Source organism: Rhipicephalus sanguineus, chromosome 1 (assembly GCF_013339695.2).
Source record: "Rhipicephalus sanguineus isolate Rsan-2018 chromosome 1, BIME_Rsan_1.4, whole genome shotgun sequence".
NCBI classification, from domain to species: domain Eukaryota; kingdom Metazoa; phylum Arthropoda; class Arachnida; order Ixodida; family Ixodidae; genus Rhipicephalus; species Rhipicephalus sanguineus.
Genome location: NC_051176.1, coordinates 113,855,081 through 113,880,195, shown reverse-complemented (window position 1 = coordinate 113,880,195; position 25,115 = coordinate 113,855,081). Strand labels below are relative to the sequence as shown.

At 44.0% G+C, this 25,115-nt stretch overlaps 2 protein-coding genes across 4 annotated transcripts in view; one reads left to right on the top strand and one right to left on the bottom strand.

The window, feature by feature from the left end:
- Positions 1 to 6,791, bottom strand: part of LOC119396345 (phosphatidylserine lipase ABHD16A) — a 63,100-nt gene extending 56,309 nt beyond the window's left edge. For 2 of the 3 annotated variants that reach the window (XM_037663566.2, XM_049415958.1), the window contains exon 1: positions 6,596 to 6,778. In XM_037663566.2, the coding sequence (XP_037519494.1) occupies positions 6,596 to 6,676 (81 nt within the window). In that variant the 5' untranslated portion in view covers positions 6,677 to 6,778. Of the gene's footprint in view, positions 1 to 6,595 lie in introns of all 3 variants that reach the window. The other variant, XM_037663551.2, reaches the window with a different exon arrangement.
- A 196-nt stretch (positions 6,792 to 6,987) lies between these two features.
- LOC119396339 (RNA helicase aquarius) lies at positions 6,988 to 23,425 on the top strand. The gene is made up of 5 exons (XM_037663521.2): positions 6,988 to 9,825; positions 10,900 to 11,847; positions 13,928 to 14,167; positions 17,588 to 17,926; positions 23,296 to 23,425. Exons 1-5 carry the CDS (start codon positions 6,988 to 6,990, stop codon positions 23,338 to 23,340), a joined length of 4,410 nt encoding a protein of 1,469 aa, XP_037519449.1. The 3' UTR covers positions 23,341 to 23,425.
- The last annotated feature ends 1,690 nt before the right edge of the window (positions 23,426 to 25,115 follow it).

The following is a 25,115-nucleotide window of genomic DNA, read 5'->3' as shown; positions in this document are numbered from 1 at the left end:
GAAGCAGTTGCAGCAGCTCCTTGAGCAAAAGCATGAAGGGCTCAAGACTCAAGAAGAAAAATAGAAACTAGTGCCTAAAAATGAAAGTGAGACAAAGGCTAAAGAGTTGATCTAACCTACAACAGTGTGTGTCATGTCAAGAATTATTTTGAACCATTTCTTTTAATTTCTACTACAGCAAGATTACTTGGTAATGCTTGCCTATTACTGCCTTGTCTCAACAAAATGGAAATCCAACAAAATCGGAAATATTTGTATGATCTGCAGCATAGCTTCACTATTGCCTCACTGTGTAGGTATTAACAAAACCGACCAGCTCTAACATAGTTGAACATTAGAAATAACACTTCTAGTTTTAATACGCCCTTAGTTGAACTACACGCAACAGCACCCCGTGAATTAGGTGATGAGGTCCACAAGAAAATATTTTAGTATATGAAAACATAACTCAGTATTATTTCCGCAATCAATCTATTGTGCCTTGCTTGGAACACAAAGCACATCCTGTAGAACACATACATATTTACATATTTCTTTTACATTAAATATTTTCTTTTTGGTAGAAGTTACTATAAAAATTCTTGAATAGCTATAGAAGAATCCCCCTTTCAGACCAATCCCTTAAGCTCCCAGACTGTTTTTAGTTTTGAAAGATTAAAAGCAACCTTGTGACATTTTACATTGTTTAAAAAGTTATCATTCTTCCATCTGGTTCTCAAGTGCATGATCATCTATTGACTCATACCATTGTGGCGACCACTGCCCACAGACCTACGCAGCCACTACACAGTCCGTCGCACCATCGCTGCCTTACGCCCGTCCCCTGCAGCCCACCATAGCAAGCCCACACCTTTTGTGTTCAAAGAGCTAGCATCGTGCACGCATGCTTTCCTCCGCGACGACACCGTCCGCCGGCCTTTCCAGCCACCTTACAGCGGACCCTATCTAGTCGTCCATCGCGACGACAAGAACTTCACCTTGCGCTTGAACGGGAACGACGTCCGCGTCTCGATTGACCGACTCAAGCCCGCATACATCGCGGCGAACGAACCTGGCAGCGCCACTCTTTCAACTGGCGTCCTTCCACAGCCACCGACGTCGCAGCCCGCTCCTTTCACGACACGCTCTGGACGTCTGGTACGCCTCCCAGATTTCTACAGACCCTGAGGGCTCTGCACTCCGCGGGGGGGTGATGTGGCGACCACTGCGCACAGACCTACGCAGCCTCCGTCTCGTCACTGATTAGCCCGGCGTGACACAGCTACTTGCTGCAACACGCTTCCGATAAACGACAGCGCCACGCAGTTTCGTCGGAGGCTTACGTCACCACTGCTGGCTATATAACCCAAGCTACCAAGCTTGATTTCATGTTTGTTTCTCTAACCTTCCGAAGCGCAGCATCGGCATGCTTGCCCTGCTGCTGCTACTACGTTAATAAACATCGTTTTGTTTTATGTTGGGATCCGTCCTTCACCGACTTTGCATCCCACACCATGTTCAGCTACACTTACTACATGTTACAAGCAGCTTGTGTCATAGGAATATTGATGGGGAGGAGGCAAGGGGGCATGAGGCAAATGTAAAACTTGCTCCTTGCCAAAGTTTCGCAATCGTCCCTCCACATTTGAAAGTGGTCAGTGAATGACCGCACATTTGCAAATCCAATAAGGCCCCCGAGGCCAACTTTTTGAGCCAAGGCCAACACTTCCAGCTATTTGAAGCCCAATGGACATCGGCTACATGATCACGACCCTGGAGTACAGCAACGTCACCGGGCTCAGCAAAAGAGGGATGAAGCTGCACTTTCAACCGTGGGTCCCCTGCCACCGAGTCATTGAATCCTACCAATAGTTAAAGGGGTCATGAACCACCCCTCTGTCTTGGTCAGAAAACACATCCTCTGGAAAGCGGACACTGCCATGAACAGAGCTCAGCCAAATAATGCAGTCATGCGCGGCAAAGAGAGTTTAGACACGGTGCGCGAAGTTGCCATTTTCTCAGGTGCCCTCGTTTCCCACAGAGGGCCGTCCTCACTCTCTTTGGTAGGTGGGGCACCTGCTGTGTGATGTCACATCACACGACAGACAGAATGCTATTGGCCGATATCCGACATAAATCGAGAGCGGCGTTCGGATCAGATGTGCTTCTTGCCACGGGTTGCCACCACTTGCTGGCGCCACACTCCTTAGTCTGCCAACTTTACATGGTAGCAACACTCGCGCACACGAATCACAGCGGGAGAGAGCGATCGCGTATTATCACGCGCGCTGACGTAACTGCTTTCCCTCGTGCCATCCCTCCCTGTGTAGCTTCCAGTGCACTCGAGAAAAGAGAGAAAGCACTCAGAACGTGCACCAAACCCCCCATAACTCCACTTGTTCTTGACGGATTCGAAAAATTTTTGCAGCAATCGATACAGGAGGCAGCAAACTCCCGATACTGAGGTTATTAGGTTATTACTTGGAAAAGTGGTTCATGACCCCTTTAAAGCGTTATGATTTAGAAGTCCCTAATGATTCCACATTTAAGATAGCTAAAACATGCTATGAACATGATTTGCCCAAGTCCAAACATTGTTAACCTAATTCGGGGTTGATAATAGAATAGATTAATTATAACAACACCATAAACTCACTCTCTTTCTTTTAATGCAGTGGTAATCTGCAGTTTATATACATTTGAGGAAATCCAAGCTGAATAACATAACAATTATATTTTGGCTAATACATCACAATTTGTGTTTTTCAATGTGGATTTTCTGAAATATCAATGCAGGTGCCAGATATGCGTTTGTGTGTGTGATAATAATCATGTTGAAGGCAACAGACAATAAGAGCCAAGACAAACGTCGGTAAAATGACTTGATTTCCTTTACGTTTCCTCGGCTTCAAAAGCAATAGCGATTAAAAGAAATCAAGCCCCCTCTGTAAGAAAGAGGTGGTCAGGGCGGCTCGTGGCTAGTTGTAACACCATTGGTTATGTGTGTTAGACGAGTGGACGAGTGCCTACCTCGAGCAGTTTTAGCGCACCCTCAACATTTTTTTTTCTATGCTTAAAAACAAAAATCATGGTGCCATGCACAAGCTAGATCTCTTCCATCTCCTCCTGTCTACATTAGCTGTAAAACTCACCAGGGATGGCAGGTCATCTGCATTCTTGAGAAGTGTATAACCAGTCTATTCTGCCACAAAAATAGTCTTTAAACTGTCACGGCAGACTATGACATCAGTAACACTTTGCATTATTAGCATTTTAAAATATTCTACCCGAGTGAGTTTCTTTTCACGTATATACATGGACCTAATTAGGCTCTGCCTAAGGATCTGCAGAAGAGTGACAGTTGTGCAACAGGTTGCAAAACCAATAAACGGCTAGTAACCTATAGGGCCAAAACTCCCGAGATAAACTTGGAAGCCAAGGACTGTGCAATGAATGATGGAATTGCGGCTTTTGTGAGCCAGAATGCCAACTAGATTACAAGGCATGCTGTAGTGGGGTCTCCGGATTGAATTGTACTATGTGGGACTCTTCAAATGTGCACCCAATGTATGATGCATGGGTGCTTTTTCAATTTCCCCCCCAATGAAATGCAGCCGAAGTGGCCAGGATTTTATTTTGCAAGCTTGTGCCAAGTTGTGCAATGCCACAGCTGCAAAACTACCACCGTGGGTCAATGAACAATGCAACTAAATATTGTTATGTTAGGAAATAGATACCAGTATGGATTAGGGATCACATCTGAGTGGATGACATTTCAGAAGGGTACACATTTGGGCTGGTTGACTCACCATTATACGCAGAAAACAGCGCCATAAGATGGGACGAAACGAATCAACAGTGCAGTGGTCTGTGTTCTTTCGTTTCATCCCATCTTATAGTGTTGATACTTCACTTAAGATAAGAGAAAGTGGATTTAAAAATGCCACAAAACCCATTAACAGATAAATGGTGGTCTCTCGTAACAGAATGCATACAACAGTTTTAAGGGTACGTAAGCAACAGAATGAATGAACAAGGAGAAAATCTGCAGGCCGAGGTCACCGCTGGTTGACACAGGACAGAAGTAGCTGGTTACCTTCAGCAGGGTCCTTCACCCTACAGTAGATTTATAACAGGCTAACTATGAAATAAACCTTCAAGCTCGTCATGTGCCACAGTTCTTAAACACCTGGCTTTAGACTGTAACCTATTCCTCCATTGTGCAGTAGTCCAGAAGGTCTTCTGTACATGGATTAATGTGTGCAGTACGTGACGGATAAGGAAGTGTAGGACAAATATTTGCCCTACACTGCCACAGCAAAACCTCATGGACGACTGCCAAAACAAATATTTCCTAGTGCCTTGAAAACAGGATGATACATACAGCCACAGCAACATATCTGAAGCCAAGTCCAAACATATTGACGTTTTACTCAGAAGAGTATGTGCTCTGTGCTGCATGAAAAACTTGCTTGCTAATATGAACGCATTAAAATGCAGCTGTTCGTGCATTTTGTTACTACCACAGCATTGCGGTAACCTGCTTAACATGCTTATGCAAGTGTGGCATTTTTTTTTCTTAAAGAGTTAAATCAACTTTAAATGAAACTGAGAAAATGCAGTTTTTCGGTACTGACAATACGGCGGGGCCTGCTCCAACTATTTTTTGTCAGTGTGCTCTTGTCACCAAAGCCTCTCAAATGTATATTGCGGATAAAATCTAATAGCCCACCATCGTCAGTATTCGAGCCAAATTTGGATTTGGCGCTTATAGTGGAACATTTAATTTAGCATAGAACTAGCTCGTAAAAGTACTCGTCTAAATCTCAATGAATGAACAATATAGCAATATTTTGCGGTAAAATTAGCACCATCCTTGTGCTTCTGTCAGTACCGCCTTTGTTGCATGGGCTTATTGGTAATGACTAGAACTGAAGAGCGAGTCGTCTTTCCTGGCAAAAGAGGCGCACCATTCTAGACTGTAGGCAGCGTTTTCTTGTTCTGGGCATCTATTGAAGGCTTTCAAAAATGCTTTAGCTCTTTTTCTTAGCTCCTTTTATGCCGCGCCGTTTCGGATCACTTCCTCAAGGAAAAGATCGGTGCCCAATACCTTCATTTCAGTTGTCTTCTATTTCAAGTATACAGTATTGGAGTGAAAGAAGGGTACGATATTGTGGCGCAAAACTTGAAAAGAAACACTAAGAGGCAGAAAGAAGCAGGAAAGTTGGCCTCTTACTCCTTGTATTTGAGTGTTGCCCCTACAACATCATATCCTTCAGTAAGTACCCACTCGCCCAAGAAAAACTAAGTGTGGAACAAAAACACGACAGCAAAGCAACTAGGACAGAAATGAAACAGATTGGATGTGGCTATGTTGGTTGTTTTGGACACTATTGTTGATGCAGCGCTGGTTTAATGGATCTGGCTCAGTTTGATTCAAACAGGTACTAAATTTGGCTCATTTTCGATTCGAAACTGCATTTTGGAGTTTATGTTACAATCAGGAATTGCTCCATTTTCATTACAATTGTTTTAAAAGTGAGAGATACCTAGGTGTGCTTTACGCTCTTATAAAATTCAGCCCAGTTCCGGTTTCTGGATTTGGCTCTTTTAGAAAAAGAAACGCTACAATTTAAATCTTTTGACAGGAGGCCTTCCTTTCAGCTATTGTGCACCGAGACCTTTCGCATACTCACGTAACTCACGTGTATAATCATGTAACTAGATGGAGCAACAAAAGGCTGCTACAAATGTGGAAAGTAAAAGGCGGTAAGAATAAAATACCGAGTTCTAAATGCACTTCATGGGGGTTCTATTAAAATGACCGGTCAAGGATATACACCAAAAGGAAAACACCGTAAGAAAACTGTCAGCTTTAGAATTTCTGGAGAACAACGAAAACGTCATACGTATTCACCCCCATTCACCACAGAACTAATACATTAGCGCGAGCAGTAAACAGATATGCTACAACGCTAATTCAACACTAGATGCCAGTCCACGCATATCAACACTCGCAACAAAAACACTGCGTCAGAGATGTGGCTTGATAAAAGGGAGCGGGGCGGACTGAAGATTCAACCTAGATAAGTGACAGCCGATGCACGCGTACATGGAAGCAGAATCTACGAGATCAAAATCTGCCGCCCGACTTGGCACGAAACATATAAAAAAGCGTCAGCAAGAAATCGCGTTCTTGAGACATCATGAAAAGCGGTTCACATTCGTGACCCTGAATGAACCCCGAACGAGAAACTCGTTTCCTGGGAGCGCTTTTCTTATTCAGAAGATAAGGAAAACGGAACGCCACAATGATACAGCGACATTCACCCCTAAGAACAGCAATTAAGTTTTTCCTCAACATCGTGTGAGGAAACACAAATCGCGGGCGCGTGCAAATCACAGGCTGTGCTGAATCAATGCAGCGAGAATACTGCAATTGGCATGTTCGAGTTGTGCGCCTTTTACATCAGCTCCACCTTTCACAAATATCTGAGCAAATAACCACCACTCAAAGTCTTGTGCCTGCATGCAACGTACTGCAAAACCCTAAAACGAGAACGCCGAGTGCGTTGGACCTCTACGCTGTCATGTAGTTTTGAAACGCCATGCTTACCTCACGGTCTGCAGTTTTGTGAATCCTATATAGGCGAGGTCCAGATATATACTTGAATATAAAGCTTCCAGTCATTCTCATAACTCAGTGGCATGTATCTAAGTACGAAACAAACCAACACAACACACTGACAAGGTGCACTCAGTGCACCTCGCTAACCTCGCACCTCTCTTTGCCTCTGCCTTTTCGGCAATGCGACTAAGTGAAGCAGCACATGCTTCAGCTTATTCTTAATAATTGACACTAGTTTCAAATATCTTGCTATTTATTAGCCATAAAACCTTAAGCGCTTAATAAGTCTCGCTGAGTATAAAATATTTTTGCTTATTGGACAAATTTATTGTAAAAACAATTTTTTCTACGTATCACGTTTTGTGTAACTCCATGCAGACATGGCGGCGTTTTCGTCGTCGTTGTCACGTTCAGATGCATCAGACGCTATAACAAAGCTAGCAGAAGAATATTGGGTGCCCCACAACAAGGCCTCATGGAAGGAATACGACCCGAAGGTAATTTTAGACGTATACCAGAAGGAAATAATCGGGTCGGGCTTTGCGATCCGCAAAGTCATGTTACTCGAGTTCAGTCAGTACTTGGAGAACTACTTATGGTCACACTACGATCCTAAAAGTGCATCGACGGCCCACTTGATGTCCATCGTTGTCATGGTAAACGAAAAATTCCGAGAAAGAGTTCCAGCATGGCAAACCTTCATGGCAAGGCCCGACCATTTTCCATCCTTCTTTCGAAAAGTGATGGAAAGTGCGCTGGACGAGAATTTCACGTTTTCTCTGCGAGAACAAACTGCACTGTTGGTATTCCTGATCAACTGCTTTAACAGCATGGAAGTTAGCCTGATACGAGAGCAAATTCAGCGCTTGGTATCGCTGTCGGCGTGGAGGACTCTGTTACCCGAGCGAAGAGAGCACGAGTTTAAGCGCTTTCCAAAGTTGAAGAAATTTTGGGCTTACATCGAGAAAAGCGACAAAAAGCTTGATGAGCAGACGCATCAGGACCTGCTGTATGAGCGAGAGTTTCTTTCGAGGCTCATCGGTCGATTCTTCAAATATTTGGAGTCTGTGCCACCAACTAAAGATGTTCCGGAGCTAGACAAGCCGGCTTTGGAGGTAGTTCACTATTGTGAACGCTTCCTTGAGTTTATGATAGACCTCGAAGCCTTGCTTCCATCGAGGCGATTTTTCAACACCATCATGGACAACTCTCATCTGGTTGTCAAGTGCCGACTGTCCACACTGTCTCAGAGGAAAGAAGGCAGGCTCTTTGCACAGCTCTTGGACAGACTGAAGTTCTATTCGAAATTTGAAATAAGTGACCAGACAGGAGAAGAGCTCACGGATCATGACATGATGCAGATCCATTATGACAACATAACAGCACTTCAGAAGGCAGCATTTAAAGACTTCCCCGACCTTCGGCGCTTTGCATTGTGCAACGTTGCAAATGTGGACACACGTGATAAACTTCTAAAACATTTCGGGTCCCTGAAAGCTGCAGACCTGCACAGACTTGCAGCTTCGCTATTTTTGGTGCCTCCACTGAGTTCAGAAAGTGATGAGTCCCCTTACAGTCACACCTTTCTTCAAGAACTACTTATTTCCCGACATGAGAGACGACAGTCGCAGTTGGAAAGCCTGAATGAGATGCCTTTGTATCCTACAGAGTCAATAATATGGGATGAGAATGTTGTCCCATCAGAATATTTTTCCGGAGAAGGCTGCCTAGCACTGCCGAAGCTCAACTTGCAGTTTCTCACGCTGCATGATTACTTGCTGCGCAACTTTCACCTTTTTCGTCTGGAGTCCACATACGAAATAAGACAGGACATCGAAGATTCAGTCAGCCGCCTGAAACCCTGGAAAACCGAGGATGAAGGTGTCATGTTTGGTGGCTGGGCGAGGATGGCGCAGCCAATTGTGAATTTTGCTATTGTGGAAGTGGGCAAGCCAAACATTGGGGAGAAGCAGCCTTCCAAAGTTCGTGCAGATGTCACTGTTCACCTGAATGTTCGTCGAGAAATAAAGGCAGAATGGGAATCTCTAAGGAAACATGACGTATGCTTCCTTATCACGGTGCGGCCTGTCTGTCTACCTGGCACTCCTTACAATTACAAGGAGCCTTTTGTACCGCAGGTAGGCCTGACTTATGTGCGTGGCTGTGAAATTGAAGGGCTACTTGATCTGAATGGAAGGGTCATTGAAGAAGGACCAGAGCCAAAGCCAATGTTGCCAGGTGATTCGAGGACCTATCGAGTGTGGATGGACTGCAATCAGTACAAGATTGATATGGATCACAATGTGAAAGGTGGTGAAGATGTTTATGATACTTTCAACATACTGATGAGGAGAAAGCCAAAAGAAAACAACTTTAAGGCTGTTCTGGAAACCATCAGAGACTTGATGAACACCGAGTGTGTTGTACCAGATTGGTTGCATGACATCATTCTTGGTTATGGTGATCCAGGTGCTGCACACTACTCAAAAATGAGCAATCAGATTCCGGTGTTGAACTTCAATGACACATTTCTCAACATGGACCACCTTCGGGCAAGCTTTGAGGAGAAATGTGACATATCTGTGGATGTTAATGATCCACGTTTACTTGTACCTCCCTTCAAAGTGACATTTTGCAATGTCCAGCAGCAGCAACAGGCATCTTTAAAAGAGAGCTCAAAAAGAGGGAAGAGTGTCACGGTTACTGAGGATCAACCGAAGAAAGAAAAAATATTGGTCACACCGCACACCACTGTGAGCAGAGGGCCATATCCAAATGAACGGACAAAGAAAAATGCTATTCCTTTCACTCCAACACAAATCGAAGCTATTCGTGCTGGCTTACAGCCAGGTCTTACTATTATCGTTGGCCCGCCTGGGACAGGAAAGACTGATGTGGCTGTGCAGATAATTTCTAATTTGTACCATAATTTTCCAGAGCAGAGAACACTGTTGGTAACGCATTCAAATCAGGCACTGAACCAGCTTTTTGAAAAAATTATGATGCTGGACATTGACGAGAGGCACCTGCTTCGTCTGGGCCATGGAGAAGAGGCACTGGAAACGGAGAAGGATTTCAGTCGCTACGGCAGAGTGAACTATGTATTAGCAAAACGGCTGGAGCTGCTTCAAGAAGTCAGCCGACTACAGGAGAGCCTTGGTGTGACTGGTGATGTTGCATACACTTGCGAGACTGCTGGCTACTTTTACCTTTATCAGGCAAGTCCATTAAAATTAGTTTTAGTACTTTGACCCATTTTGTGAGCTTAGCAGTGAGCAAAGGGTAGATCTATGTAGATGTAAGGAGGCACAGATTCGTGTTATTTTTCTAGGGGGTGTTCCGACTTTGAGTGTGGCTATCTAATGTCAAGAAACACAAGTATGATGAGTATAGTCGCCATTGGTTCCATGTGGGACCAATTTTTGTCGATGACGAGTATAGGGGTATGTCTGAGCCTTGATCCGCAAGGCGGCAACACCATCGCCCGCCATCTTTGAGGTCCGTTCGTACACGCCGTCCGTGCTGTCCATGCTTCGGCATGCAGGAGGTGTTCTGGAGGTCTCTAGTCATTTGTGCCATGCAGATCTTGGATACAGCGCGTGCAGCGAGTTTTTTGCGTGTGCGGCGAGTGCGCGGACCGTCAAAATGGCGACCCTGCCGCTAGCACTCCTCATGGATGACATCAAGTACATACCCCCTATCAGTCATCAGTCGTTTTGGTACAAAACCTCATGACGACTATACTCGTTAATGGGAGGGAAAGGGTTAAACCAAATAGTTTTCTTGAAGCATTTGTTTAGTCACTGGCATTAATGATAATAAATTATTGTTTCTGCTCATTTTTATGTTAGGTTTCATTGGTCGGGTAAACAATCTTTTGTTGGTTTGGTCAGAAAGTAGTGCCATCGTTTTCATTGCAGATTTCACAGAAAACATTTAAAGGCTGCTGTGTCATACTGTGTGTCAGCTTAAAAACTACATTTGGTAGGGTGTCTTTCATAGCAAGAAAATTGGTTTGCTTCATAGGACTCTGTATTATTGCCTGTGTGTCAGAGGTATTGCCTTAACAAAAAGGCTCTTCAATGGTCTTTTTAATGCTGTTTTTCTTTCATAATGAGATTTCCATTGACACTCGGGCTCTAAAAATGGTTACAAGAACCTGTTGACAATACTTGTGATAGGTTCTTGGCTGGTAGTATTATGCTTAATTTCTGAAGAATCTTTGTTAATATCTCATACAGCCTCATAGATAACAATTGTTGCCTTTACATTATTGCGTTTTTCCTAAACAGGTTTTGTCACGGTGGGAGGAATTTCTCAGCAAAGTAAAATTGAGCACAACGGAGTCATCGACTCGGGACATTCAGGAACATTTTCCATTCACCAAGTTCTTCAGCAACGCGCCGCAACCCTTGTTTCATGGTCAATCTTTTGAAGAGGATATGGAGAAGGCAGAGAGCTGTTTCCGCTACATCAAGGACATTTTTGATCAGTTAGAAGAATTTCGGGCATTTGAGCTACTCCGTAGTGGCCTGGATAGATCACGGTACCTCCTTGTCAAGGAGGCCAAAGTGATTGCCATGACATGCACCCATGCAGCACTGAAGCGCAGAGAGCTGGTTGACCTGGGCTTTAAGTATGATAACATCCTTATGGAAGAGTCTGCTCAAATCTTGGAGATTGAGACCTTCATTCCTCTGCTTCTGCAGACGCCCCAGGATGGATACAATCGCCTCAAGCGATGGATCATGATTGGAGACCATCATCAGCTGCCTCCTGTGGTAAAGAATATGGCTTTCCAAAAGTACAGCAACATGGAGCAGTCATTGTTTACTAGGTTTGTGCGCTTGGGTGTGCCCGTAGTTCAGCTTGATGGCCAAGGTCGATCAAGGCCCAGCTTGTGCAACCTGTACAATTGGCGATACCAGAACCTGGGGAACTTGCCGCATGTTACAGAATGGCCAGAGTACCGAACTGGCAATGCAGGTTTCTGCTTTGACTACCAAATTGTTGATGTGGGAGACTTCAATGGAATAGGAGAATCAGAACCGAACCCTTACTTTTATCAGAACTTGGCAGAGGCCGAGTATGTGGTGGCTGTGTTCATGTACATGAGGCTCTTGGGTTACCCTGCTGACCGGATCTCCATCCTGACCACATACAATGGACAGAAACATCTCATTCGTGATGTTGTGCACCAGCGCTGCCAAGACAATCCACTCATTGGCTGTCCCTTGAAGGTAAGGTTTGCAAAGCAAATATTTGTAATGGTTGACTACATCGCTGTAATTTAATTGGATGAGAGTATTACCCAGTATTTGAGTTGTTTCTTTTTTTTTTAATGATGAGCAAGGATATCTGCCTACCGTTTTTTTTTTTTTTTTTTTTTTTTTTTTTTTTTGTGGTGGAAAAATTAGCCCAACATGTGTCATGTCATTACAGAGCTTTTGTCAAAACCACATTGCTGCATGCTGCTGGTGATGAGTGACTTTGGTGTTCTGCTAACAAAGACAAGGGTGTGTGTTCAGTTCCTTATTGTGATGGCCACATTCAATTGGTTGTTGAGGGCTAATAGATTGTTGAGGACTAATGTGGCTAGATTAAATGCACTGGAATGGACAACGATCAGTAACACTTAATCAGTTTAGTTGAGAATGTACCTTAGAAGCTCTATTGGCATATCTTTGGCAGGGTAAAATTATCACCGAAGACAACAAATGCTAAGGGTCTCTTTTTTGCATACTCATTTATTTATTTATGTGAGTGTGTATGCATTGAAAATGTATTTGTCCTATGTCAATGTGATATGGGTAACTTGGAAGTATTTTCACCTGTTTGTGCAGTATTTGCTCAAAGTGTTTTCAAAACGCTAGCTTCACTTGTTAGTTCCTTTATGGTGTTTTGCATCTGTTATTTATCAGTGAGCTTCTGAGCACACTTTCAAAGTCTATGATATCCCAGGAACCTGTTCAGAGAACTACTACAAGGCAGCAATGCCACTTATCTTGCCAAACCTCCACTTGCATTCAGAGTGTTTCAGTATTTCAGGACCATAACTTAAAAGTTCAATGTAACTTAGTGCTGCTGTTCAGTTTACTTAACCACTGCTGGTGAAAATACATCTAGAGCCTCCAAGTGCAGTGTCTTTAATGTCATTGTGGCATTGCAGCCCATCCCTTCCAGTAGAGATGAGCTGCAACTTGAGAGTGCCATTTAGGCATATTCTGTGTATGTTAGTGATTGACATATTAACCTAATAGCGTTAAAGAGCTCGTTTCACAGAAATCCCAGTGTCCGTGTCGTTTGTTATGAGCGAAAAATCAGCATTGGTCCGTGAGCGAAAATTCTAGATAGGTGCAAATAAATAAATAAAAGTCTTCGGCTCGAGTGGGAATCGAACCCAGGTCATCTGCGTGGCAAAGAGGTGTTCTACCACAGGGTGCTTGAAACTGTTTCGGAAAAAAACTCTGTACGGATGTCATGCTTAATGCATGTGATACCGCGTGGCAGAAGCATAGAGTCACACCAGGCATCAAAACATGTTAATTGTGCAACGAGTTGGTGGTTTAAAGGCCTACCCATTTGAAAGCACTTAGGCATAATTAGCCATCATCATCAGCAGCAACAGCATCAACAAAGTGTGCAGCTGCGTAGGTGCATGCATGGCCTTAAGGGCGTGTAGTGGGTACTTCGCCAATTCGCAAAAGGAAGAATTATGGCATAGTGGGCACTTCGCAACAGTCCTTACACTAAGCATTCTAGGATAGTTTGAAATGGCCAATGTTACGCTCACAGACATTCCTTTCCTTGGGGCACGGTGGAGGTGTCCAAATTGTACCATTCCACGTGGGAATGCCCCAAACTGCCCGGCCTACCTAGAATACCCAGTTCCTCCCCCTCCCAGTCTGAAGCCGTTCTTTGCAGCATAGCCCTGACTACCAGCGAACACTGATTGACTGGGCCATCCGGATAGCAGCAGCACATGGGGCCCTGTACTTGGGGCTCCACCCTCTGGGACTTCACAAGCAAAACAAGGAATGAAATTTTATACTACTACCGGGAAGTGAAGCCAGGCTAGCGATTGAGAAGGCTTTGAACAATACCAAATTATGCTGTTGTGTTCTACTCTTGAAGGCGAAGCTCAAGCGTCCTCCAAACTTTTCAACAGGTTTTGAGGTATGGTTGTGGTGACTGAAGTCATAGCTAAAATGAACCAAAATGCATCCTTCGTGGCGTTGAAACGATTGCTAAGTTTTCATATGGCTTTGCATTTTGGTTGTGCATAAAAAATGTGACAGCCTGTTTCTACTTCCCCATCAGGTGACTACTGTGGACAAGTACCAGGGCCAGCAGAACGACTATGTGCTCTTGTCACTGGTGCGGACACGAGCTGTGGGGCACTTGCGAGATGTGCGCCGACTTGTAGTGGCCATGTCACGGGCTCGCTTGGGCTTGTATGTGTTTGCACGCATATCTCTGTTCCAAGACTGCTTTGAGCTGGGACCTACCTTCAGCCTCTTGCTTCAAAGACCTACACAGCTCTGGTTGGCACCATGGGAGGTATGTTGAACAGAAAGGCCTTCTGCTCATTCACTTCATTCACAGTTCATATATACACATTGACGAAAAATGTTGAACATGTGATTGTGTTTCACAAGGTACGTTGGACATCAAGCATACTATTCAATGTACCTTGTTTAAAGGGACACTAAAGGCAAATATTAAGTCGAGGTTGATTGTTGAAATAGCGGTCCAGAAACCTCGTAGTGCTACTTTTGTGCCAAGGAAGTGCTTATTTTGAAACAAAATCACATTTTAGTGGTCCGCATCGCGTTAGCGCACTTCAACTCACCCGCCGAAGCGGTCTTTCTGACGTCACTGTTGCCGTGCCCAACGTTGCCCACTTTCACTGCGCGGTGGCGTGCACTGGCGGCGTGCACCATTCGGGCATCCGGCAACATCACATGCATGCGGCATTTTGTCGAACTTTCTGTCAGAGCGACTTTCACGAGCGTGCAAAACACACGCGGTAGTACGCATTACCGAAACTACCAATGAGACACGACCGCGTGAGCGAAGCTGGGCGCTGGGTGAAGCGCAGTTCGGTGAAAACTGAACATTTGAACCTCGCGTGCCGTTCCCCATAGCAACGCCAAAGAGGCTCCTTTTTCCATGAATCAAACAGAAGCGAACAAGCAGCATTTTATTACACTCAAACCTCATTATAACAAAGTCACATCTGCCACGAAAATAACTTCGTTATATCCGAAAATTCGTTATAAACGTTTATTTTTAACACTGTAAGTATTACAAGACTATTCTTCATTTACTTCGTTATAACCGATAATTCGTTATATCCGAGTTCGTTATATCGAGGTTTGAGTGTACGTCTCTCGATGTCGGAAGGTTCTTTTTTTATTGCAGCTAGATTGATTACTAGTGATTAATTGTAGTTGGATGCTCTCACGTCATCTGGATCATTTCCAAAATGTCCCACTCGTGCCACACATCGTGTGATACATTTAGCTTAATTTCTCGGTAAGTAGGGCACTGCTGTTGATAATAGTATTGCCGTTTTAGACGTTGTCATACATTGAGCTTTCACTCTGACATAAATTGTTATTTGTCTTTAGTGTCCTTTTAACATAGTGCATGCACTGTGAAATTTTGATCAGAGCACTTTACTGCAGTGCATAAGCTTTCTTAATCGAATCTCAGGTAGACGATTAAGTAGAACTAAATGTCATATCAAGGCTCCATAATGGCCAAAGGTTCATTTCTGTCAAGAATTAGACTTCTGTAAGCAAAAAAGGAGAATGGACCAGGTGACATCAGCTCATGCCTCTCCTCATGCATACACATTATTCAGTGATACCTAACCGCAACAGCAATGGCACTGCTGCTCTACAGCTACGGCCACTTGTTTAGCTGCCTGGTAGCTCGTATGGCTTAGCTACTGTGCATGTTGCCAGCAACTGAGGTAGACAATAGTGGTGTCAGCAGAGCAGAAGCAGTAAACTTCTTTTTATAACTTTCCAATCATTTCTGTAATGGGCACATTCTGTAAAGTACGTTATCAGATCGAAGTGGCCAATCCTGTCGTTAGTGATCTATTTTTTGCTAGTTGATTGAAATTAGACTTCCTGAATAAATATGGCAGACAGCAGGACAGCACCACTTTTGCAGACTTCTCATGTCTGTCTGTGCTGTTTATTCAATATATCAAATTCTTGTCACATTTTAATCACTCCCTGTCAACTGCTTCTATTTGATAAGTAATTACGTTGACTTTCATCTTTTTAACCTGTTCTATTGGGTTTTGCAACAGGAGGACTGATTGTGCTGGCTCTTAGCGTAATTTTGTCGATATTGTTTGTGTGAAGCCTGTGCAGCCGTTTGAGTCACAGCTGGCAGTACCATCTGAAAGTACTGGTGGCAACTTTTTTTCTTTTTTTTGACGAAGTCACCAGGTTGTGTCCAAAAGCACAGAAGTTAGGGACATGGCACTTAGAAAATTTTAATTTCTTGATCGATTTTGATGAGACTTGCTGAGTTTATGTATATTTGTGTGCTGATTTCAAATGTGAAATTATTTTTCTAATATAATGTGTAGTCTTAAAAATACAATATATTTCAGGTGCCTTTTGAGGAGCAACAGTTTTTCTAAACTGAGAAAATTACAAAGTAAATCAGCATATCACAATAATCTTGAATCAGAACTGTGTACAGTGCAACAAAAATGGGTGTTCTAACCCGTTTGAACAAAAGTTATGGTATGTCTAACATTTGTGAACAAAATTTTAGCATGACATTGGCTCACTCATGAAGTGACGAGTGCCCTTGTACAAATGTTGGCGTTAGTGACATTGCACATTCAACTGATTGCTGATTACCTCAAGCCTGTAAACATCTGTCTTGTTTCGACTTTGTTATTTTTGATATTAATTAAGTTTATGAGGTCCTCAAACTTGAACTATCGGTAATTTTGCTAAAAAAGCTGTGATGGCAATGCAAATACTGCTTGCACTGGTGGTTTGCATACTTTGGTGGACATAGCTTGTACAAACAAGCAGAATCAGCAAGTATGAATTTACAGAACATTCTTGCTTAATTCTTATACATTGAAATTGTGGCGTATTCATTAACAGGAGCTTCTATCCGAAGACAACTCTATTTTATTTAACACTTCTGGAGCATTTTCTGAGATAATCGTAATGTGATTTGACGTCCAGTAGGTTGCGCGAGTCTCAACACGTAGATGAACACTCTAATATGTGATGTAACCATATCACACGCCAATCCAGAAGCTTGGCAGAGCTGATGGCAGATGTGCTCCTGGGCTCGGCTCTTGAAACCAAGACTGGCTGCCTTCTCAGGCTTGTAGCCTTTCGCACTAGTACCCTCTTTTCATCTAAAAAAGAAAGGAATGATAACTTTCTCGTTGCACTGAAATGGGCAGCTTTATGGGGGAAGGTTTGTCACTGTATCCAAACACCTGCCTCTGAATGTGAAAGTAGTGTACTCAGCATTGAACTTAATACTGAATAAATCTTGATACAGATGCTTTGGAAGTGTCAAGTAAAATGAAATTGTCTTCACACAGTTATTATCAAGTTTCTAGTACTATATAAACATATGCCATTATAGCAAAACTTAGAAACTTAATTTTAAATATACTACGATCATTTATGTTTCACTGGTTATACTTATTCACAAAAATAGGAGAAAGTAAGAAACAATAGCAACGAAAGCAGGTAAACCACTGGTACAAACAACATTTGCATAGCTGTCATCGCTTTTATATTAAAATTTGTTGCACGTAGCATTTTAAGATTAATTTCATTGCGTCTATGTTTGTTATATTGCGGTTTAACTTCTAGGCTTCTGATTTCCACATAGTAGTTCTGTAATGTCTTGTGCGAGCAGATGCACTTGGCATGCCAATGATGCCCCCTCACCTATGTCGTTTGTTTTGTGCAGGTCTATCCTACAGCGCGCCCCAACAACGTACCCCCACAGGGAGATCCGTATGTGATCACAGGCATGACACAGATGGCCCAGTTTGTCTATGATTTCTACCAACAGAGATTAGATGGTCTCACAGCCCAGCTGAAGGCACAGAAGGCGGTCTATCAGAAACCACCCACGACCATCAAGGAAGGCCCCAAGGAAACTGCAAGAGCAGAACAGCCTGCCCCTGAAAGCGAGCCCACAACAGCCATGGACGTTGACAGTGAACAGCCTTCTACTGGACAACCTGAGGTGCCTGCAACTGGAGACAGTGCAGCCAGCATTCAGAACCCAAGTGTTGTACAAGAGGTAAAGTACAGCAGATCTCTGAAACTGTAGCCATGATGCCAGGTGGTGGTGGACACTCACTTTGCAGTTTAATTGCAGTGTTTGATAGAGCTCTTCATTTCAGGTTTTACAGTGTTGAAAACAGTTACCGTATTTACTCGATTCTACCGCGCCCTCGATTGTAACGCGCACCCGTTTTCCGCGACCAAAAAAAAAAAAAGTAATTCATCGATTGTAACGCGCACCCATTTTACGTGAGAGAAAAGAACAAAAAAAAGTCCGTAGGAGTCAAACTTCGCACATTCAGAAGAACAAGTATTTGGGTTTTAAAGAACTAAAGTTTCAAAAAAGTAAAACACAGAGTCAAAAAGCGGGCCTTGCCGCTAAAACTGTCACCACTACGGCAGCGATACGAGTCGCGTAATGGATGAGTCCTCGTCGCTGTCAACGCTCTTCGATTTCGGGAAACCGGCCCTGCTTTGGTCCACTGAAACCTTTTCGTGAAGCTTTGCTGCAAAAAATCTTCTGCTTCTGTTTGCGCCAGTCTCGCACGCACGTTTCGGGAACTCCGAACGACCGCGATGCGGCCCGATTTCCGTCCGTCACTGCACACGTAATAACTTTTCTTTTAAATGCGACATCTTGGTGCACTCGTCGAGCATTTGGAGTCGGCACTTCCATGCCGCCGATGCGAACGCAGAACGGGATGAATCTCCTCAGCACACGAGAAATGGCCAAGACGCGTAGGAGGCGGCCATTTTGAAATGCCGATGGCAATATGATAGCCGAGTTTTTTTTTTTTTTTTCGGTACTCGATTCTAACGCGCATGCGATTTTTGGACTCATTTTACCGGAAAAAAGGTGCGCGTTAGATTCGAGTAAATACGGTATGTTAGAAATTGGGCACAATTTTATTCAAATCTGTGGTAAGGGAGAAATTGAATTTTTCTCTTAAGAGCAGTACGTATATGTATGGTTGAGCGTCAGTGTAACTTGGCAAGAGAAAACAGGATAATGTCTAGCGCTCAGAGTGTTCACTATAGTGTTATGGTAATTGGGGGCGTTACAGTGTTCTGCATAGTGAGTGCTGTGATTATGCTAAGACTAAGACAGTAAAACTGAAAGTTGGGCAAGTTGGTTCATGTCCGTCGTGAAATTTCAGCGCACGCAAAAGAAAAGACGCAGTGTAGGGCATACACTGTGTACTTGTCTTTTGTGTGCGCTTGAATTTCGCGAGGACTGACACAGTACAATCGCCGATCTATCGTTAGAACAATGGGGCGGGGGCACTGAAACACTTGAAGGATTGGCAGTCAGAAAGAAATAATGGCAGTGACTTCACCCGATAGGTTAAACATACATGGCGATAGCACAGTACCATATTTACCCCTGTAATGAATGGACTTTTTTATTTACAAAATCCAGCACAAAGCTTGGGGTCCGTTCATTACATGCGGTAGAATTTCCGGTTGGCATTCTCACGTGTTACAATTCCAACGTATGTCAGGAATGTGGCCACTCGCGCACCATTTACCAATAAATGCACCATAAATGTAAAATCAAGCTACCTATGTACTTGCCTTTCTAATGAATGGGCGGGAATCATTGACTGTGCACGCACGCACACAAATATATACTGCCAGAGATGCCATGCATGCTCCTTGCTCTCTCTCTCGTTATTAAGAGTCTGAGGCGGTGAGCAACCCATAATCACTGAGTGTGGACTAACTTTTTTTAGTCTAAATTTCGTAACATGTAGTGTTTACTTGCATCTATCTAGTCCATTAAATATTCCAGTCTTCTTGGAGCTTTTCCTGATGACATCATCCGAAACCACTCACCATGCTTCAGAAATCCAGCCATACAGCATTTCTACTGACCGCCTCGTAATTTTGCCACCTGGAGTGAGTGCATGCTGTCCTCCAGCCATCCAATTTGTGTAAAGCCTTAGAACATTCTCTTTAACTCTTTGAGGGTCGAATTTTTTCGCGAAATGCACTCCAAAAATGTGTATTTTTTTATTGCTGTATTAAATTCTTCAGACGATTCTGTTTAAGAAACAAATTGTCTAAAAACATTTTGCGTGACTATCAAGTCAAAAAAAATTTTTTTACATGCACATGGTTTAATAATAATAATAATATCTGGGGTTTAACGTCCCAAAACCACCATATGATTATGAGAGACGCCGTAGTGGAGGGCTTCGGAAATTTCGACCACCTGGGGTTCTTTAACGTGCACCTAAATCTAAGTACACGGGCCTCAGACATTTTCGCCTCCATCGAAAATGCAGCCGCCACGGCCGGAATTCGATCCCGCGACCTTCGGGTCAGCAGTCGAGCGCCATAACCACTAGACCACCGTGGCGGGGCACATGCACATGGTTTAGTATTTGTGAGTAACATCAAGCAAAATCCTAAAAAAGACATGTATACGATTTTTTATAAATAAAAATTATGCGTTGTATTAAACATAGCACACAGACATACAAAAATAAGCACACCAGAGTACTTTTCTGGTAAAAAACGTTCTTGCTCTAAAACTAAAAACTTTTCAGCGTGTGATTGTCGAGATGTCTCTCCTTCATCATCAGCCAAGTCTGAACTCGTACGTAAATCCTCGTCTGACGAACTGACGTCTAAAGAATCAGATTCTGATTCGGCACTTGGAGAATAGTCCACATCGGAAGAATCGCTGCTCGACTCACTATCAGCAGAGCAACCGGCGCGCACTTCCATAGCGTAAGCACACTGCGTGAGTGAGCGCATGGCAGAAAACTGAATCATGTGCGCTCATCCGGAAAGCAAAACGAGTGAGAAAGCTATAATAATCCTTCGTCTTATCGCTAACGAGACGGAGTTAGCGTTTCGGAGTCCCCAAAACAGGAAGCACAACCACGGCGGCATCGTTTGTGTAATTTAGCGCCACATGGAAACAGATGTAATCATGCCCCGCAGAGCAATAAACGAGAGAGTAACAAGCAGTCACCCTTTGAGAGACTAGAAACCAGAGAGCCATCAGCTTTGCAGGCGCGAGAAGCGATAACCACCCGAAGGACAAAACCGAAACCAGCCGCACCGCGCACGCTTGCTTGGATGCGTGAGCGAAAGCCGGCGCTCTGCTTTGAAAAGAAAAAAAGAAAACAATGGAGAGATATCGACGCATGAAAAAAATTCCACATATTCCCTAAGTGTGACAGCACAAGAGATATGATCGAAAAAGGCGCGCGTTTTAAACATACAGGCAATGACGTACATGTGCGGCATAAGCTCTTTGGTGCCTGTTAGATGATGCTGTACATGTACGGCGTAAACCTTAAACGATTGTTCATAGACGCATCCAAAGCTGCTCAGTGTGGTCGTGCAGGGACCCTGGGACGTACGTGCCCAAATCCCATGGTCAAATAAAGTTTTACCTCCTCCTCCAAAAGCTGCAGCCCTTAGGTAAGGCCGCATGGAATCACAGCAATGTCAATGTCCATGTCTCTGGACTTGCTGCATGCACTTTCTACAAGGAGATCACCTGGCCATCGACCTTTGACCACCTCAGTCTAATTCACCATTAGCTCCACAGTCATCCAGCCTCTTCTTGCACCCCAATATAGACGTCTCGAGGGAAATTTTCCTTTGGCTGCATCTAACACTTGAAAATTACGAAAGGTGGCAGCTTTTGCACCTCCACTGTCGCTGCCAACATAGCAGCGCATCTCTACTTCTCTACGCCAGATACCACACTTTGTGCACCCTTCTGTGTCGTGTTTCTTGGCATGTCAAAGCAGAGAGGAGTTCGGTGTACATTCCCAACCTGATACAGAAAAAAGTTCCATTGTTGCTGAAGGCATACAACAAAGTAGTGAAAATTCATTGCCATGTCTGCATAGGCAGAGGGCAAGCATTGATACATCATTCGCCTTCTCAAGGGGAGCTCATGGTGTCGCATCAAGTTCAGCTTTAACTTGTTTTGAAACCTTTCGCTTGAGTGCTCATGGGCAATTCCTCGTGCTTCATGCTGCACTATGTCCAAGGACACTGCACAACCGTCCTGTCAGAGCTCCTGTATGTGCTGAACGAGTCACTCCTCCACTCATGGATGCTTTTCAGATTCGGCCCTCGAAAGGCCTGTATGGACTTGTTTATAGGCCTGTTTGGAACACAAAAGAAGTGCATCAGTGAAGACGGCACTCCACTTGCAAAATGGCGAAATATAGTGCATTGATGGCGATGGCCATGTTTTAGTCACCCTAATTCTTGCCTTTCTGTGCTGATTTGGGAGGAGCACGCGCATTGCTGTGTTTTAACGAGATGCTTAATGTGCACACCAACGTCTTACGCAGTGATAATTTGTGATTTCAGAGTGATTCGACAATTGCCATGCGCTTTTGTATATTCAACTGCGTTGTCGCTTTGTTTTTTGTTAAAGGGGTCATGAACCACTTTTCCAAGTAATGATCTAATGACCTCAGTATCTGAGTTTGCTGCCTCCCGAATCGATTGCCGCAAAAATTTCTCAAATCCGTCAAGAACGAGCAGAGTTACGGGGCTTTGGCACACGCTCTCAGCGCTTTCTCCCTTTTCTCGTCCCAACGAGCGCACTGGTAGCTACAAAGGCAGGGATGGCACGGGGGAAAGAAGTTACATCAGCGCACGTCATGAAATGCGATTGCTCTCCCGCTGTGATTCGCGTGCGCGAGTGTGGCTACCATGTAAAGTTAGCAGACTGAGGAGTGCGGCGCCGGCAAGTGGCGGCACCCCGTGGCAAGAAGCGCATCTGATCTGAACGCCACTCTCGATTTTGACGGCTATCGGCCAATGACGATTCTATGTCTTTTGCGATGCGGAGAAGCAGATGCGCAACGTCAGCCGCTTCGCCCACCGACGAGAGTGAGGACCGGCCTCTGTTTGAAAAGAGGGTGCCTGAGAAAACAGCAATTTCGCACTCCGCTTGCAGCCTTTACGCGGCGCACATGACTGCAATATTTGGCTGAGCAGCTCATAGCCGTGTCAGCTTTCCGCAGAATGAGTTTTTTCAACAAGTCCAAGGGGTGCTTTATGACCCCTTTAAGAGATAGCAGTCATGTTTGTTGTTATTACTGGCTACTTTTGTGCATGTGGCTTCTTGACGGTGGTAACGAGTGACACTATAAAAAGCACCTTCATCGAATAAAGCTCATTTGGTAGGTCAGCACTGGTCCTGCTGTACATGTGTCTTTGGTCTCGTCTTTCGTGCTGGTTACTTCACAAATAGCCGAAGCGACAATTGCAGCTTTGTGCAAGGACTGGAGCGTGATATAATGGCACCCGTGTCGAAACATTTAGCAGCATATATTTTACAGAATTTCTGAAACAGTAGGTGGAACACTCACTGTGTTACATTTTCTTCTTTCTCTTCAGGCCCCAGAGATGGAGGAGGACTCAAGTGATTCAGAAGAAAGATAGTGAAGAGTGGCTGTAAACCTTCATTCAGTCCATCATTTGTTAATAAGCAATAACAGCACCGTGTATTATAAATAAAGCATATCATGTTTCATTATTAGAGACGGGACCTCTTGGTGTGTACCTTTATTTTATTTTATCACTATTTCTAATCCTATAACATTTGCATACTGGCACGATGCAAATGCATGTGTGCAATTACCAATGGTTATTTTAGTGCAAGTGCACAACCACACTGAAGACAGACATGCCACAGGTCTGTTTTGGTTCAAATAGCTTTGACAGATGCCCAGCACTGTTTTGCATTTGAGGTGTATTTCAGGAAGGAGCTGCAGTTAAATGCACAGGAAGTTACACTGTGTGGGCAACTAATTAGAAAGATTCACTGTAGGCTTGTGCGAATATTCGAGCACTTCGAATATTCGAACCAATATTACAGTATTCGAATTCGCTTCGAAACGAATTTAAATTCTAGGAAATTTCGAAGTATTCGAAATGAACGAATCGACATATAAACCGCATGTAACTTCCTGTAAAGGTGGTTTCACTGCAGTGGAGGTATGCTATACCGTGAGTACACCTTTCCAGGAGATATCCGCACTGCCGCGAAGCCCCACTTCAAGTATAAACGAACGTACAGTAAAACCTCGGTAATTCAAAGTCACTGGGACTGTGAAAAATCTAATTAAGTGGGTTTTCGAATTAACCAAACATACAAAAAGCGGGATGCAAGGAAATTTAAATTACTGGAAGCATAGACTATGCTGGAAGTAATCGGAGGTGGTCGTTTGCTGTTCCTGCTAGTTTGCGGCTACAAGGGTTATGTCTTCCAGCAATACCTGGTCCCAGTTTTGCCGCTAAACCGGGGAAACGGCGGGCCTCGCTGCTGCCAGCGCAAGAAAAAAAAAAAAAAAGGGAACTGAAAAAAAAGGTCTCGTGGTCAATTGATATGCGCGCCTGCGGGAAAGACGTGCTTCGCTGCAACACAGTGGTGACACGCGGGCAGCATGTCGCCTGCTCCTCGCAGCTTCAGCGCGTCATGATGCGACCATTCGCCCATTCTTTCTGGTAAAATAAAGAATTTAATAATGACCAGTGTGACGGAATTCGCGATGTGTTCTGGGTGGAGAAGATCATCATTGAAGATTTCGAACTGGGTTTTCGAAGTAGGCGTTGCAGGCAAGTACTCTGCCAGCAGTGCAAGTGCGCAAATTGCCGGAACAACCGCCATTCGGAGGTTCGCATACATCGCGAATTCCGTCAGACCGCCCTTTATTAATTTCTCTATTTTCCCAGAAAGAATGGGTAAATCATGACGCGCTGACGTTGAGAGAAGCATGCGGCATGCTGCCCGCGTGTCACCGCTGTGTTCCAGTGCAGTGCGTCTTTTCCGCAGGCGCACATTTCAGCTGACCACGAGACCACCTTTTGTTGAGTTTTTTTCTTGCGCTGGGGCAGCAGCGAGGCTGGTATGCTTCACTTGTCACTCATTAGTATCGCTACATTGCACTGCCTTGTGGCTCCTAGGGGCCATCATTTTGCGGATTTGCGGCTGGATCGGGGAATGGCACATATGGCACCCAAAGTCTTCGAATTAACCGGGCCGGTACTGACCGCCGCTTCAAATTATCCACTCAAATTTACATTGCAAAATAGGGGGCCAAAGAAACCCTTCTAATTATACGGGATTTTGAAGTAACAGAGTTCGAATTAATGAGGTTTTACTGTATTACCCTCACATCGATTCATCATTTTTTTTTTAAGTTTAAAAGCTTGTG

Coding starts and splice junctions, on each gene's coding strand:
- LOC119396339 (XM_037663521.2), top strand. CDS start 6,988: ATGGCGGCGTTTTCGTCGTCGTTGTCACGTTCAGATGCATCAGACGCT. Junction 9,826..10,899: donor GCTACTTTTACCTTTATCAG/GCAAGTCCATTA, acceptor TTTCCTAAACAG/GTTTTGTCACGGTGGGAGGA. Junction 17,927..23,295: donor ACCCAAGTGTTGTACAAGAG/GTAAAGTACAGC, acceptor CTTTCTCTTCAG/GCCCCAGAGATGGAGGAGGA.